Source organism: Thamnophis sirtalis, unplaced genomic scaffold, assembly GCF_051295495.1.
Source record: "Thamnophis sirtalis isolate CommonGarterSnake01/CBP01778 unplaced genomic scaffold, rThaSir2_p1.2 scaffold_5, whole genome shotgun sequence".
Classification (NCBI taxonomy): Eukaryota; Metazoa; Chordata; class Lepidosauria; order Squamata; family Natricidae; genus Thamnophis; species Thamnophis sirtalis.
The window spans coordinates 25,322,733-25,341,610 of record NW_028261385.1 but is presented as its reverse complement, the minus strand read 5'-3'; the positions used below and the strand labels follow the sequence as shown (position 1 = coordinate 25,341,610).

Sequence of the window (18,878 nt, the reverse complement as noted above, 5' to 3'; positions counted from 1 at the left end):
CTAATGATTTACTTCTGCAGCTTTCTATTCACTTAAAAACTAAAACAACAGCAGCAACATCAAAATGAAGAATAGAAGAGAAAGACAATAAAATGCCAAGACCTGAAAACAGTAATAGAATGAGTTAAAAGAAAGCAAAAATAGTACCAACAGTAATAGGCACCTTGGGTTCAATCCCAAGACAACTAGAGTACCACTCAAATACCATCAGCATTGACAAAATCACCATTAGTCAATTGCAAAAGGCAACTTTACATGGAAACAAACTTACATCTTCTGATGATACCTTTAACATCAACATTTGACTGTCCCAGGTCCACTTGATAAGTGGACAAAAATGCCAAATCCAGTCTGAATATCTGGCGGTGTGAGGAATAATAATAATAAAATGATAAGGATGTCTGGTAAACTCCAAAAAGTTTTGGTGGGTATCCTGTCGTTATTAACACCACACATGGTTGAAATATTATGGATTTTTTGTTGCAGAAGTTTCATTGTTTCTGTCCATTGTTTGTTACCTTACACGATCAAATATTTTACCAGTTTGGCATCTCTGATGCTTTATGTATAATTTTCATAAGCTTTTTTTTATTTGTTGATTCTGATTATTTTAATTATCTTACTTATCTTAATACACAAAACAGGACAAAATATTTAAAGTAAAATGACATGGCCTTACATCAGTGGTTCTCAACCTTCCCAATGTCACGACCCTTTAATATAGTTCTTCATGTTGTGGTGACGCCCAACCATAAAATTGGTGTCTAGGTTCCTAAGACCATCGAAAATATGTCCCGACACACAGGTTGAGAACCACTGCCTTACATCATGATTTATTTGTTTATTCATTTATCAAATTTCTAAACAGTTCATCTCACATTAGTGTATCTGGTTTACAATTAAGACACACATAGTTAAAAACAGAAGAAAAATAGAACTAAGAAAAGGTTAAAATGAAGATGTTAAAAGGTTAAAAGAAACCGAGGGAGTTCCCTCAAGCCACCAATGACCTCAGGTTTACATATCATTCTTATATCCCCATGCTAGTATATCTACTTCGTGCTTTCTAAGGATAAGAATAATCTCCAGTAGCTCTGATATTGATATACTGCAAAATCATGATTATGCAAATATGATACTATGATATATAATGAAAACTAAATATCCACATATCACCATGATGGTGAACCTATGGCACACGTCCCACAGGTGGTAGGCAGATCCATATTTGGTGGCACACCATGTGTCAGCTCTAGTGTGCATGTGCGCGTTGGCCAGCTGATTTTTCACCCTTCCAGAGGCGTCTTCGCCCTCCACAGGCTTCAGGAAAGCCTCTGGAGGCTGAGGAGGGTGAAAAATGGTCTCAACAGGCCAACTGGAAGTTTGGAAATAATCTGTTTCCAACTTCCAGAGGGCCTCTGGGAAGCCGGGGGAGGCCATTTTCATCCTCCCCAGGCTTCAGGAAATCCCCCGGAGCCTGGGGAGGCATTGTGCAAACATGTGCGGGGAGGGGGTGTTGCATGCACATGTGCAGTTGGGCGGGGAGATTGACTGGGAACGCACATGGCACACAGTTTTGGCACACCATAAGAAAAAGGTTTGCCATCACTTGCATATCATATTTATAGTAAACACTGTGTCAGTGTTCCAAATACCGTGCAGAATTAAATCAGAGTCGAAGGCAAAACTATGCTTAAAGTTCCAATTTAATAAGACAGGCATGTTGGCATCGTGCTGTGGGATTCCAACTCTGGACGTTACATCAGAATCCCACCCAGTTAAAAGTTCATGATCTTGTCCCCACACCCACAGTCCATCACATGGTCCAATCTTCTTCTTCCACTCTGGTGTCCATGCCCAACTGTTTCCGGTCAGGTGTGAAAGTACGGAGACTTCATTCTAGTAAGGAATGAAAAAACAATACATTCCACAATCCTACTCCTTCTATTCCCCCCTCCCATCGACTATACTTAAAGAAACAGCATAATGAAATAAGAGAAAATGTGGCAGGCCAAAATTCCAAAAGGAGTATAAATGCACGCCTGACACACTGGATATAATTTAGCCATACATTGGGGGGAAAATGCTACATATCAAAACAGATATTTGACTGCAAAATAAGAAACTTTCCCTATTTGTACAATATATGTGATATACATTGTCCATTCTTCCTCAAATATTGTACCATATCTGAGACATGCACTTATTTGAGGCTGTCCAAGAATGAATTGTTTCTGTCTCCCATAAAGTCCATGGTTAACAGCAGGAATTTCTGTTTTAATGTCAACACCTTAATAGATTATGACAGGAAGTCTGAGAAAAATGACACCTAACCCTTCAAATATGACATGGGATAATAAGGTAATTCTATGGCACGATGACAAATTCATTCCATATGCCAATCATTGATAGGAAGAAAGAACAGAACCTGAATATGTTTGTGTAACTCTGCATGTATTGTACATCAGAAAAACTGCTGAAACTTCATCAATTTAAAAAATATAAAACTTTTCACCAATGTAGCCAAGTGTTTGTTTGCATGTCTGATGGGATAATCAACAATTTTTCAAGAAGTACATAAAATGACATACAGAGTGTCTTTTAATCTGCGTAATTTTGTCACTATAAGGAGTGAATTAAACACTAAGAATTTATGAGTAAGGAACTTCATAAATTATCTAGCCCTTCAAGCTGCCTCATATAGTATTCCACAAACCTATCACTAAAAAGTGGCCATCCAACCCTCACTTGAAAAGCTTTTACTACTGAGGAACATATCACAGGTTTAAGAAAATGGCTGCAATGCTTAACATTTCTTGTCATGAGAAAAGTACTCCTCATGTTTAGGTTGAATCTCCTTCCTTTCAAATACAATATTTAAGTGGTTGTCAGTTTCAGCGTACAACAGATCCCCAAACTCTTGTATGCGACAAAATGTTAGGTTCTCTATAGATTGCTGTCATTGCCTGATATTTTTTGCAAGCTGTGTATGCCCATCTCTTGTGAACCACTTTTCATAAATCTTGGTTTCCAGATTCTTACAATCTGATCATGCCTTTTTAAACTGTAATGGTCAGACAAACTGTACAGAATAGACAGTCACCCAATAACAGTCTAAAAAATGCTTAATTGTGTGAAGCAGCACATCTCTTCAGGTTTTTAATGAATCAGTTCCAGAGTGCATTTATTTAACAAATTGCAAATTCATTGAACTCCAGTACCATCTGCTATAGATTACAGGTAGTCCTCATCTTAACCATTCCTCTAACAATTGATTGAAGTTTAACAACACTGACAAAAAGTGATTTACGATCGTTCCTTGCACTTACAACTTTCACAGCATCCCCATAGTCATTTGATCAAAATTCAGGCATTTGGTAACTATAATCCTGGGATTGTATGATTGCTATTCATGACCTCCCCAGCTGGCTTCTGACAAGCAAAGTCAATGGAGGAAACCGGATTTGCTTAAAGACTGCGTGATGCACTTAAGAACTGCAGTGATTCAATTACCAATAACAACAAAAAAGCTTTTTATGAGACAACTCATTAACAACTGACTTGCTTAGAATGGAAAATCTGGTCCCAGCTGTGATTTGTTTGACATAATTTGTTCTGGACAAATCCAGTGTAACTCCTGGTAAATAGTAGTATTCCTTTCTAAATTTTCACAGACCTGTTGCTTGACAATTAGCATTCTAGTAGCTGCATGTGTACACATGTGTATTCAATCATCCCTCCCTCCCTATCTATCTATCTATCTATCTATCTATCTGTTCCCCAGGTTTTCTTTCTTCTTCATCTTGAATATGAAGGCTATGAAGAGGAGACCTATGTCATTATTATTCAATTTGCTGATACCTCATCAGTTTTCTACTTTTGGTGCTGACACTGCTGTGTACCAGCCCACGAGATGACAAGCTGAATACCTGCCACAGCCTAGTGATAAGCAAAGCTCAGGGACAACCTTTACAGGAAAAGGGCCCCTTTTGTCAGCAGAATCAGATAACAGTTGTAAACATAATCACAGACTTGGCACAGGTTGAAACCCCAATCCAATCAGCAAATTACTAACTCAAAGGAAAAGACAGGACACATGTGGAGGTGTCCTGTTGTGTCCAGAGCACAACAGGATATACACATCAAAGTTGAGGCCGCAAAAGTTGTTCACAGGATTTGTTCTCAGAGACCAGGGCCAATAAATCAGCTGTACTAAGTCTCTACCCAATACACAACTGTGACAATTTACTCTTCAGCTTTGGGGTTTTCTTGTTGGATTGCTTCTTGGCAATCATCTACAGAATTCTGCTGTCTGTTGTGGAATCTGTCAAATTTCGAAGTGCACTTTTGCTGTTGCAACCATTATCACTTCTCAGCTTGCCAACAAACCAAAGAGGAGGGAAGGAGGAGATAGAATATAGGCTCCACACATCAAGAAGACAGCCGTGAGAACCAAAGACACTTCAGTAGGTGTTGGCCAGAGCCAAAGACTTTCTCATAGTAATACAATGAGACTCAATTGGATAATGTGATCTGGTCTTGTAGGGAGAGGGAGAATCTATACTTTGAGTATGTGGGTTTGCATGGGAATTAGCCAGATCTGGTTTTGCCCTCATCTGTGCCAAAATGATGTACTCAATAAACTTTCACATTAAGAGATTGAATCATCTCAGCTCTGCTTGTTTTGGGTGGGTTCATCAGTTGGAACATTGACAGAATCCTTATCAATGCCTTTGATTAGGTCTTGGTGGCTGGAATTCAGAGTCAAAGATACTGTCAGTAGATGCAGGCAAGATGCACTGGGGTCTGGATCTGCTTCAATCAGATCATCATGACTGCTGGAATCACATATAGCAAAACTATTGTTACTACTGCATATGCTCCTGTCTTCACTATTTTCCCAACTTTCTCATCAGAAGTCCAATAGGGCTGTCATATTGTAAGAGTTTTCAAAGATTGCAATCAGCAGTACTTGTATCACTTTAGTCAGATGGTTCTTCTAGTGTTTAGCTGTCATCCAATTGTTTCTGGAGATTTGAAATCCTTTAAAGTAGCAAGGTGGGTTTATATTATATCTTTATAAGGCTAGAGAGTCTACTTTTATTTCACAAACACACTGGATATAAAAGTGAAACTAATCAAAGTCTTGATATTTGAAAAGGACATGCAAGTGTTAATTCATAAGAGTGATTCAGTAAATTCTTACTGAATTTACGTAAGAGAACTGTAAACAGATTTGCTGGGAGGAGAGAAAGAAAAATAAATAAATCCAAGATCATTATTTTTAAGGGATTAAAACTTGTTAAAAGTGTGGGGAGGGAATCCAGAGTTGCCTTATCTAATTGAGGTTAAAATAGTTATGTAGTGATTTCTCATAGCCCCTAATAGATGTTTGCTGACTAGGAATGAATGATAAGTCCTTAGGTTTTAGTTAAGAGATGAGTTATGGGAAGAAGAGTGTACTGATTGTAGAGATGGTGATAATTTACTAAAACTGTTTGTACTAGTGATGAAGGAAAAGTCAGTCCTTATTTGCCTTTTTAATTTTAATTTTTATTTCTTTATGGTTTTTTTTTCTTGTGCTTCTCATTTTTCTTTTTATATTTTTCAGGTTTTTAAGGTAAAAGTTTTTACTTTTTGTATTGTAATATTAATAAAATTGTTTGAAAATATTACTTCATTGAGGAAGAAAATTAAATCCTTTATAAACATTGTACAATATGGCAGCAATAAGAGATGTAAGGGACCTCAGTCATAACTACTCAGAAACCACCTGTAAAATAAAATTCAACAACAGAGAAGTTTATTCCATGGCTTTTTGAAATGGAGGGCTACTGTTATACACTAATACAAAAATAAGGCCAAAAAACAAGCAGTACTTCAGAGAAAGTGCAAAGAGAACTTTATTCCTTTTCCAGGGCATGTATTCAATAATACATTTCATGCAGTTCAGAGAAGCTGATTAGGTAAGTGGGAAAAGGATTGTAACCTTAGTTACTTTAGCCAGATACATGAATATATTTATGTTGCAGAATTTTTAAAAATAGAATATGACTCTAATTGCTTTGATAGATGCTATTTGTGCATGGGAGAATATTTATTCCTGTTGTGGCACAGTGGTTAGAATGCAGTATTGCAGGCTGACTCTGCCCACTGCCAGGAATTCAATTCTGACTGATTCAAGGTTGACTCAGCCTTCTATCCTTCCGAGGTCAATAAAATGAGCACCCAGATTGTTGGGGACAATATACTGATTCTGTAAACTTCTTAGAGAGTGCAGTATATAAGTCTAAGGAATACTGCTACTCTTTTGAGCCAACCTTGCCTACAAGTGATCCATCCAACTTTCTTGATAATAACATGGAAGTGGTTTGACACTTTCCCCAACTCTTTGATTTGGACTATAATTCTGGTGAAATTCCAAATCTAAATCAGCTCAATTCTAAGCCCAGGTTGATTTACCAGGTGAATCATAACCACCCTCATATTATATATATTTTTTGTGAAAAAAGCTGAGCAGATCCCCACTATTCTTCTGCTCTTTTAAATTGCATTTTTTCTAGAAGTTTTTTTTTTTAAAAAAAATGGTAAACCTTAAAAATGTAATGGTTCTCTCATAGCTTACTATCTTAATACTAATGTTCCTGATTGCTATCATGAAGCTTTTGTTTTGCTTCTGAAGTTTAGGCATTCAGATTTTTTTCTGTGTGGAAATGTCTTTTCTTGCAGTTATCAATGCTTTCCATGTTACTGCAATGAAAAAAAATATTTTAAAGGGTTAGCTCCAAGCAAATTTATGTTATTCAAGTTAGTTCTTGGTGATCAAGAAATTTTTCTGTTGAAGATACCAATGAAAACTGACTCTCAGAAAAATGTACCATCAAACCTCGGGGGGGGGGAGTTATTTTGAAGATATGACCTGCAATCATAAGCACATGAATAATTATGAAGGGATGGTTTCAATTTCTGTTTTGTATATTTCATGAAATAAATATTGAGTCCAATCTAGTTTCTTCCCAATGTTAAAGCTCTGTCCGCAAAACATATATGTACAGAAGAGAATAAGTGGCCATTTACATGTTTCTTTGATTAACAATTGCATTCTCTATTTCTCTTAGGTTTTACTGGGACTTAATCATGCTTATCATGATGGTTGGAAATCTTGTAATAATACCTGTTGGTATCACATTCTTCACAGAACAGACAACTACACCATGGATTATTTTCAACGTAGCATCGGATACTGTGTTTCTGTTGGACTTGATTATGAACTTTAGAACTGGCACGGTTAATGAGGATAGCTCTGAAATAATACTAGACCCCAAAGTAATCAAGATGAATTATTTAAAGAGCTGGTTTGTGGTTGACTTCATCTCATCCATACCAGTGGATTATATCTTTCTTATTGTAGAAAAAGGAATGGACTCAGAAGTCTATAAGACAGCTAGAGCACTTCGCATTGTGAGGTTCACAAAAATCCTCAGTCTGCTACGTTTGCTACGACTTTCAAGATTAATAAGATATATCCATCAGTGGGAAGAGGTAAGTTTCTCTTCTAGATATTCACTCAGCCTTCCATTGCTTTAAAATGATAGTAGTGGTACTACATTGAGACAAGTGAGAATTCTTAGTATATTAGGCATGAACTGCACCTCGTTAATTATTTTTTCATTCTATCAATTGTTTAGTTCTTTCTGTTATGGTGTATGAGCTATTTTACAAAAAACTGTAAAAATTGTTAGAGATTCAGTAAAATAATATTGATGCTGTGAGAAAAAAATGTTTAGAAAAATTAACAATGAGATGCTTGCTACATTTATAACATGCCTTCTCATTAAAACAAATACTTAAGCAACCTTAGAATAAAATACAGGCAAAATAATAACAATATAATTAAAAGACATTATAACTGAAGTTTAAACGTGTTCTATTTCAAATTAATTTAATTCCTAACAGCATTTGCTAGATTAAATAAATAAAAGCACTAAGAAGATTAAAATCCATGTCAGTTTCTACACCAGAAACTATTAATAAAAACATCCTTGCTTGTCAATGAAAAGATGGCTTAGCCTGATCTCAAAAAGGAGTTTTAGAAGCGGCCAAATCTGTCGTATTTTTTCCCAAAAGTGATTTCATAATAGTGGGACATGCAAATGAGCTTTCTATGTGGATCTTGAAACCAGCTCTTACAGAGGACAAATCAACACAATAACTTCCTTAGTTTGACCAGCGGTGCATTCATACAGCTCTATAATAATATAGTACTTCAGAGCTTATTTGTAATGATAGCATCATCCCACTTTTTGTACTGGCTTGTTTGTAATGCTAGTAATTTTAAATGTCCTTACTGTTTTGTATATAATGGCTTCAACTTTTTCGTAATCAATAATGAACTGTACTTTATCTTGTTTTTATTGCAGTAACAACCAAAAGTCAGTAGAAAATACAGCCATACAGCTATTTTCAAACTCATCTTCTTGATCTTTTAAAAAAATTTCAATGAGGGGATGAGTCATGGTGTCATTCAGGATTTCAGGATTTGGAAAGATGTGAAATACAGTAGGGAAATGTTCTCTTACTGGTTCCATTTGATCAGGGGTATGCTTCAAATTTTTTAGCAAGGGGCTCTCTGTCCGGTTGCAGGTGGGCATGGCCTACTCAGCCTTCTGAACTATGACGGGTGGGAGGATTTTGCTCTCCCTGGGCTCGAGAGGCTTCCCTCAAGCCTCTGGGATGACGGAAATTGCCTCCCCAGGCTCTGCACGTCCTTCTGGTAAGCTTGTTTTTTGCCCTCCCCGAGCCTCCACGCGCACCCTGCACTTACCTCCATACAAAATGGGCTGCATGGGGACTCCTGGGAAAGTCGGGGTGAAGCCAGGAGTGGGATTTGGGGGTTCTCCGAACTGTACAGAATCTTAGCTAGAGGGTCTCCTGAATCCCTGCGAACATGCAGCAGCCTACCCCTGCACTTGATCCTTGATGCTGTTGTACAGTTGCTTGGGAGTACTTCTACAGCTCATTTTGGGAAGAATACAAAGTGTAAGAGAATTTATTGTCTTGCTGTATGGAACATAAATAAAGCTTGACAAACATGCCAAGAGAAACAGTTGAGCAAAAGAGCAGAAAGGACTGAAAGTGCTCTCTTCAATTCCCTCATACAACCAAAGGGCTATTAATTACACTTGATTCCCCCACACTTTCAGAACTGTAGCCTAAATATTTAAGTACCCACATTTTTTTTTCAGAATGGAGGGTGTGGAATGAGAATTAATATGGTTATTCCATTTCTCTGGGGCTGCCTGCATTCTGTCTCAGTGATTTTTATCCTGTAATTAACTATACATTATTTAAATTTAATTTTCAAAGCTACCTCGCATAAGCAGAAATGTACCCCTTTGCACAAGACAGCTCTACTAAAGTGACACAAATTCTCCCTCACATTATAATCCACCAAAATTCTCCCGCCCAAACATACCCATCAGAGATTTTTCTCCCTCATCGGAATAAAATGATGGGAGAAAAGAAATACAGTGCTCATGAGATGTCTGGGTAAAGTCAGGAAGTACAGTTCTGCTTCCTTTATTTACATCCAAATACTTCATAACCCCTTAATTCCTATGGCAAATTCATCATTCTGGTCATTGTATATCCATTGCAGGATGAAGGCCTCTTCTCCATGTTTCCAATCAATACAGTCGTGAGCTTTCTTTTGCCAAGTGGACCAGAATACTTGCTGATGCCATTTCACAGTGGCAAAGATTCAGGGGTGGGTTTCTCGCCCCGTTCCAACCGGTTCGGTTGGAACGAGGCCGGCGGCGTCCTCGCGCACGCGCGCGGCGCATGCATGCATACTAGCGTCTGTGCGATGCTCCAGCTGCTCCTGGAGGATCGCGCAGGTGCTGTATGCGTCCTGCGCATGCGTGGAAGCGCAGAATTCAGCAAAACCGGGTAAGGAGTGGGTGCCGGCGTGCGCGGGCGCGCGGGCGCGGGGGGGCCCTTCGCCGTTCCCGGAAGTTACTTACTTCCGGGTTCGGCGACCAACCGGATCGCAGGGACCGCCGCGAACCGGTTGAAACCCACCCCTGCAAAGATTGTAAATTTGCATATTAAACAAGTCAAGTCTGGTCACTTTTAGTTTTTTAATATCAGAAAGAGGTGATAAAATCTAATAAAATAAATAAATAAAATAAATAAAATAAATAAAATAAATAAAATAAATAAAATAAATAAAATAAATAAAATAAATAAAATAAATAAAATAAATAAAATAATAAATAATAAAATAAAAAAATAAAAAATAAATAAAATAAATAAAGTAAATAAAGTAAATAAAATAAATAAAAAATATAAACAATACAAATAAATAAAATAAATAAATACAATAAAATAAATAAATAAATAAATACAATAAATAATATAAATAAAATAAATAAAATAAATAAAACAAAACAAAACAAATAATAAATAATAAAATAAATAAAACATAAAATAAAATAAATATAAAAATAATTTCTTCATCTATAAACCAAAGAGCTGCTAAATTGTTCCAAACTTTTCATAGAATTTCCTGTTTTACTAAACCACTGGTTCTATTCTGGCAGCATTTCCAGATGTTAGAAGGACACTGACTATGCTGCTTCATATTATAGCAAGTCTTTCTATTTCTAAAATCCTGTAATTAATTGGAAATGAATTACAAAGCAGAAGGGAACTCCACAGGATTATAAAATGTAAAAGATCAGTACTGTGATTCAGTAAAATGGTATTACCCTTTTACAAGTGAACAGTATTTATTATTACTGTTTCATGTTTTAAGATAACAAGGTCTTAGAAATAACCCTGTTTAGTATGAAACAGATAAAAAATAGAAAAAAATGATACATTAGTGTTCCAGAGGGATTTTAAATAGATTAAAGTTAGGGTTTTACTTCCTGTGAGTTGTTGAAATAAATGAAATAAATGGCATTTTGGGTAATAATTTATTTTTAACATTATAGCTAAGAGCTATAACAAAATGTAAATCCCAAATTGTTATAGGTGGATGTTCTTCCTCTCCTCTTTCCCTCCACCCTCTCTGTCTGTTTAAGGGGAAAAAATCCTCTAGATTCTCAAAGATTACTTATATTTTCAAAATAAAACCAAATATAATAAAAAGTATAATCACCTTAATGCTATCAGTGTCATCCAATGTGGTTTATATTTATTCAATATCTGATCTTAAGTTTATTTATTGCAATTTATAAGTCTTCCCATTTCAAATTCATAATTCTCGGTGTTTAACAACACCATATGACAGTAACAATAAAAGCTATAGCAATAGCTATATTTTTTCTTCCAAAAAAAGGGTATGAATAGCCTTTAGGAGGCTTGTATACTGCTCTTGCCCCCTCCACAAAAAAAAGCAAAAAAGGCCCCTTTTTTGCGAAAATGGGCCTCTTTTTGTCAAAAAAAGGGCATGCATAGCCTTTAGGAGGTTTATAGAGTGCTCCTGGGGGCTGGGGGGGCAAAATTTAACAAAAAATGGCCTGTTTTTTCTCATTTCTGCCCTCCCCAGCTCCTAGGAGCACTCTATAAGCCTCCCTAAAGGCTATGCACAGCCGTTTTGATGAAGGGGGGAAGTTTCAGGAGACAAAAAATGCTATATTCAGCATATAAGATGCACCCAGATTTTCACGCTCTTTTTTAGGGTAAAGGTGTGTCTTATACTCCAAAAAATATATGTTTGGGGATATTCGTTCTCATTGACTTGATGTCACATCTATATTTTATCCCAACCCTGGCATATTTTTTAAGAGTATCTATTTGATGATGGAACAGAATATCTCACCTGTGGGTAATATATGTGGAAAGCTGACATTCTTAGCGTTTGGTATTTTGTAGTGGCATGCTTTGATAATGCCATAGTCTTGCCTCCAGAGATTCTGTTGAAGCAGGTTGCACACCTGGCTTCCTTTTAAAGTTTAACTCTATGTTCACAAAATAAGCACACTGTTTTCCTTTGTTGAATATTGAGGGATGCTGGGGAACATCAGCTGGCTTAAAGTATATACCTTGTGGGCAAAAGTGATCTAAATGTTTGAGCTTCAAATAATGAAAATAAGACATCCGTATATGATGAGGAAAATGATGTCAACAACATCCAATCAATGTTCTTTGTAGCTTCTAGCATTCTAGAAGGAGTGTAGGCGGGCATAAAGGTGACAAGAGGGCATCCTATCTTAGTAGAATTTTGCTCAAGTGTCCCTATGTAACCTTCTCTTTGGTTTGATCCTAAAATCTTCTTTGTCCTCTGGTCCTGATTGCTGCTAAGGGATCATATATCCCCAAAGAAAATAGCGGTATTATAGGAGGGATAATTGACAATGTCATATATGCATTTTCTGGATTTCACATTTTATTAACTACAATTTGACCTTGTTTTGTAAAACAAGCTGGTTAAAAAGAAACTCTAGTAACATTTGTACTGATTTTTAAAATGTATATTGTATATATAAGGTCACAAAATGGATCCCAAATTAGTAGATTTGTTGTAATCAACATTAGTAAATGTTGATTAGTAGAGCAATGTTTTTGGAAATATTCTAGGAACTAGACTGTTGTCATTGTATCTAATACAATGAACTGATTGGCTGGTTAGAGCTAAATATGTCTTTTTTCCCCACTGAAAAATTGCTAAATTCATAGCAATGTGTATTTCGTCACTGAGCTGCAATTGTTTCAATAGGAGCAATAATTAAGAACTTGGGAGTGAATATGGCTGCCATCTCTTTGTTCTCCATAACTTTATCTATTGTAGATTGCCTTGCAGTCAGGAAGAGAAAGAATCTGCAGGTAGTCCAGTTTCCCAGGTGGAAAAATGCCTTGTCCCATCAAGAGATCTCTTCAAAGCTTGAAGGATGTCATTATAAGTCAAGGCAAGACAGAGATGGAATACTAAAGTTATAACAATTCTGAATTTTCCTACACTGGGGAAACAAGGCCTTTGTAGTGGCAGCTGAAGGCATACACTGCGAGATATATTTAGAGAATGCTTTAGAGAAGAAAAGTTGAGATGTAGCAGGACTGGATAAGACAAAGAATGCACAGTCATTCTTTCATTTGGCTGCGATGCTGTATAAGCAGAAAGAATGCAAATATCTTTGATGGTGGATTTGATTTTGATGTAGGTAAAATAAACAAAGGAGATGAATTATTGAGGCCCAGGGGAGTTAAAGAGTAATTTCATGCATGGGGCATGGATATTTCTTTTAAAACAGCAGCATTTTCTTCTGTGAACCATCTGCTCTTTAATCAAGACATTCACATATTGATCTGGGAGGTAAAGTAAGGTGAAAAGATGAGCTCCTGTGGCTCATAAACCTAAATGTTTTCCCTATAAAGAAATGCATGGCTCAGTAAGCACAACTGAATGTCCTTTCCTTGGTGACCCCATTTTTTATGCATCAGTTCATTTCAGCGCAGCATTTCCTTTCAGAGGCCATTTACATTAGGCCGGAAGCAAAATGGAGGGATACAAAATGAGTACATTTCTAGATTAATAAATCAATAGCATTTAAAGATAAATTTTATTGCATGGAATGGGAGGTGCTTTTGCTAATTGTGTCCCAATTATTGTGTATCAAATATGTTCAAAGAGAAGGGAACAGCAAGAAAGCAAATATGGCTAAAGCACAAGATGTTGCTGATACAGCTGTTAGGAGTCCCCAATTGACCGGGTCAGTTTAGTAAGCAGAGGATTGCTTTAGTACAGGGGTGAATAACCTTTTTGGATGTTATAAATTTAGGAGCACAAACATCCCTGTGGATGTCAGCATCTGTTTCCTATCTTTCCTTATGTTGCTGGTCTTCTTAGCAAGTATATAGGCTAGTAAACAATACAGTTTCCATTTTTGGTTTCTCAGAACACCTATAGGGACTTTGTGGATTGCTGACTCTGCAACATGCAAGCTTCTTGTTTAATTTTTAAAATAAAAACATTTTTTTTTTAAAAAAAAAATTAGGCGGACAGAGAACCTGAAAATTGCCTAGGGAGGTGACCGTGGAAATGTTGATGCTTACAGATGCACCTGATTGTTTATTCCTGATTTAAGATAGGTTCCTTTCTTTCCATTTATGTAATATACAGAAATCTTGTCCTTTTCCCCAGAAATATGTGAATAAGGTATGCATGATCAATACTTTAAAAATGAGGCTTGGACATGTTTAAAAAAAGTTATTCTTTAACTATGGTAATTTAAGTCAATTTCTTGTTGGCCAGGAAATGGACTGTACATTTCGTAACCAAAATATTGTGTGTGGCTCTAAAGCTATAGATTGCCCTTTTTGAGTCTGCTTTGCAAGTTGCCATTCATAGAAGTGACTCAACCCATTTATTATATTCTTATGTCTCCTGGAAATAAAAAAAGTTTAAGGTGAAAGCCAGTAATAATAAAACTATGCATTAACATTTGAAATAATTCCAGAAATCTTTGAAATTTTGAAACACTTGTTTAAAAGTTGCACAATATATCATCACAAACATTAATAGTAGTAGGCATGTGTTTTTAAAAATGAAAATAGCCATCCAAGTCATTTTGAAAAATGTTTCTTTTTTCTTTTTGCTAAGTTCTGGAAGGCCAATAAGGTGAGCAGGGGGGACTCACCCAGCCCCACAAAAGACCCGCCTTCATCATCCTAGCCAATGCACTATTGGGTATGTTAGAACCCAGGGGAACCCAGATAGTTCTTCAGATTCTGGTTATAACCATTTCAGGGCTTTATGGCGATGAACAAGAAATCAAATTGCACATTAGGCTCCAATGCAGCTTCTTAAACAATCTGTTTCAAATTGGCACTTGAAATAGTCGATGCTAAAACAGTTGAGAATGTGGGCTATGCACACAGCTTTCTTTTCTCTAGACTCCACACATTCAGGTAGAATATATGTATATTTGTTTGAATCCAAGTAAAGTTTTTAATCTGATCTAGTGCACATTCATGTCAGTGTTGACTCACTTCAGAACTTGGCCACATGAACTCTGAAAAGACAGTAGAAATCCCCATTTTTCCGTACCATGTAAACAGATTAACAAGACAGTACATGCTGTCTACCTCTTTTCCCTCTCCATTGCACTTAGAACTGATTATAGAATAGAATAGAGTTGGAAGGGACCTTGGAGATCTTCTAGTCCAACCCCCTGCTTAGGCAGGAAACCCCTCACCACTTCAGACAAATGGGTATCTTCTTAAAAACTTGATTAATTGTTCTAACTGTCAGGAAATTTCTCCTTAGATCTAAGTTGCTTCTCTCCTTGATTAGTTTCCACTAATTGCTTCTTGTCCTTTCCTCAGGTGCTTTGGAGAATAGTTTGACTCCCTCTTCTTTGTGGCAGCCCTCAGATATTGGAGCATTGCTATCATTATAGTTTCCAGACACTTTTCATTAAAATTTATATTCATTTCATGTAGTTGGAATATATACTAGTATGACCAAAATAGCATTTTTCAGGAACATTTATATTTGATGCATTAGCTTCAGCTTCAGAAACATTTACCTGGGCATTCAGAATCAAGGGGGATCCAGGAACCAACTAATGATAAACTTGAATGCAACCCGGTCTAATTGTTCTGAACCTCAGTTAGGTCCATATCAGTCCATCACTAATTGGAGATTCCTTATAGAATGAGATACAAAAAAGATACAGTATTAAATGCTTTCTGAATAGAAGTATGCTGAACTTCAAACATTTAAATGACTCAACTGACACTATAATAGTTATATGTGCATTTAGTGTAGGAGACTTCAGGATCAGTTGCTACAATGTCTAATAAGATGGATGAGACAGAAATAGAGCTAGTAGTTGTTTGGTATGAATTGGGGGGAAACCTCTGCTTAACATCACGCCTATCAATTGTTTCTTTCTTATCTTGCAGACTCTATAATACTATATAATTGGCCTCAGATATATTTCTGTCATGTAATTCATAAACTTGCAGGTTTGTCTGTGAGATAAATAAACCAAAAATTGTGGGAGGCTAAATCAAATGTGTCTATCATATAACTTCCCCTTTTTATATGTTAATAAAATTAATTTTTGTATGGGGTGTACTGAGTCACCAGTCTCCAGTCATCTGTTTTGCACAAAGACCAATTATGCAATCAGAATATAATTTGGAGTTTTCCAACCTTTTTCTCTTTGGCGCAGTAATCAGAAGTATTTTGAACAGCCCAAAGTCTTTAATCTTAAAGGCAAAAGTGGTCAAAAATAAATATAGTTATTGCTTGCAAACTTTGTCTCATTGGGTTCCTTATTATATTATATTATATTATATTATATTATATTATAGTATAGTATAGTATAGTATAGTATAGTATAGTATAGTATAGTATATTATAATATTATATAATATTATATTATATTATATTATATTATATTATATTATATTTATTATATTATATTAATTATATTATATTATATTATATTATATTATATTATATTATATTATATTATATTATATTATATTATATTATATTATATTATATTATATTATATTATATTATATTATATTATATTATATTATATTATATTATATTATATTATATTATATTATATTATATTATATTATATTATATTTATTATATTTATTATATTATATTATATTTATTATATTTATTATATTATATTTATTATATTATATTATAGATAGATATAGTTACCTTCAAAATAAAATATGTTGTTACCTTCATTTGCTTTCATTTGCTACACATTTCAGCCAAGGCAGAAGTTTTACTTAGTTCTTGTTTACCCAAACACAATTGCTATTGGTGTGTTTAACTGAGAAGAGGACGGTCATTAGGAGGGTTATTAGTAGAGGCAAGCCAAGAAGGAATTTGAATCATGTTGATAAAATAGGGCAATGTCTTCAAGGAACAAGACTCCAATAGCAAGAAAGATGACTATTTCTTAATGGTGAAGACATTTTACACAACATTGTTTCATTTCTCTCCAAACTATTTTGAAGCTGGCTAAGTGTTTCTGTATATTTTGCAACAAAATAAATTCAGTTGTTTGTATGATGCGAATGTTTTTTGATGGTCAAGGCACCATAAAAGTTGTAATGATGGCATAACCTCCCCCCTCCCCAAGATAGGTATTTTTTCCAGAAATGGCAATCATGGTAATAGATTGCAATATGTAGTAACTGTGAATATGTTCGTGGACAAAGAGAGAGAGCAATGGTTTGGAGCCCAAAGGTTGCATAGTGGAATAAGTAAATGCATGCTATATAAAAACGAGGAAATCATGCTTGGTAGCTTTTGTTGTTTTTGTATAGAGATTATAATGCTCATTAGAACAATGTAGTTGATATGTCTAACACATTTGCTATTAAATATACCAGAGAGCTCAAAGTTCATCTGGGTAATGCAAAAGTTCTTGTGATGGGAAAAAGACCTGCCCCCAAGGTCCATGCGGCTTTACCATCACAAATCGCAAGACACAAATTTGTCTTTCAAATGTTTAAAATTAAACTGCATGCAGCCAAGCTGAAAGATAATCAGCTTAGCTGCCTAAGGATGATGACTTTGTGTGAACTCATCAGCATGGTACCATTCCAGATTCAACACAAATGCTGAATGTGGAATGGCCTTGAATGCTACCTTAAATCAATCTGTCAGTCTGCCAGTCTCCCTGTCCTGCATCTACTAATTTCAGTAACTTTAATCACTGCAGTTTATAGCAATATATATATATTGTATAACTCAGGGATGAGGAACAAATACCACCCAGAATAACAGGGCGGAGACTCTGCATTTAAACTTTTACAGTATATTTTAGAATCAAACGTTTTTCAAAGTTTGAAACAACAACAAAAATGTTCGGATGCTATTCATACATTAGAAAAAGCCTTATGGAAAATCTCTATTTTAATCGATTCCTCAATGTTGACAGGGAAGTGAGTGAGTCTGATGTTCAGGGGGGGAGTTTCAAGTGTTTCGGGAGATCATGGCTGCAACAGAAAACACTGGCTCCTGGCCATAGTTCCAGCATTGTGTTTGTCTTGAAATTATTAGTTAGAACAATTCTGGATAGAGAATGCAGTCCTGGAGTTACCTAAATGCCTAGGGCTTTGCAACTATGATATGTTGCTGCACAAACAGAAACAAAATTCTTGGTTAGATTATTAAGAAGATTGATGCTAAAACACGTTTATCACAGTTTATGATGAACTTTTCAACTGACCAAAGGACGGCCTGTTATAAATCATAGCATCAACCAACTGACTGCATTGGCAACACTAATCAGTGTAGGTGTAAGAGCCAAGGTGGCGCAGTGGTTAAATGCAGCACTGCAGGCTACTGCTAGAACCGCTAGGTCAGCGGTTCAAATCTCACCGGCTCAGGGTTGACTCAGCCTTCCATCCTTCCGAGGTGGGTAAAATGAGGACCCAGATTGTTGGGGGCAATATGCTGACTCGGTATATAAGTCTACTGCTATTGCTATTGCTATTGTAGCGTTCCAAGCCAAAAGTCTTTCATGTCTATTTGATGTTCAGTGTGCCTCCTTTAGCGTTCAAGGTCAAAAATGTTCTTTCATTTAATGATTAATTTTAACTGGTATAAAATATATGCCTGGATTAAAAACACAAATGATTTATGACCTCCTTTTAATTTTGAATTCAATCATATTTCAATATTAGGATCAACAATTTTGTCTTAATTTATTTGATAAAATAGAATACAGTAATGAATCTGCAAAGAAATGCTTGTACGGAATCACCTACAGAACTTAAGTTACTATCAAAAACTTGAGAGGATTTTTGCTCTTTTCGGTTTTGCCCTTTTGGCGAGATGATTAAATATCAAAATTCAATTACAAGCTGTTTCATTTAAAGAAAAG

General features: G+C 35.7%; 1 protein-coding gene across 1 annotated transcript in view; it reads left to right on the top strand.

Annotated features, from left to right (window-relative positions):
- HCN1 (hyperpolarization activated cyclic nucleotide gated potassium channel 1) overlaps positions 1-18,878 on the top strand; it is a 161,900-nt gene that overhangs the window by 28,889 nt on the left and 114,133 nt on the right. The window contains exon 2 of the mRNA XM_014056035.2: positions 7,119-7,542. Coding sequence (XP_013911510.1) covers positions 7,119-7,542 — 424 coding nt within the window. The remainder of the gene's footprint in view (positions 1-7,118; positions 7,543-18,878) is intronic.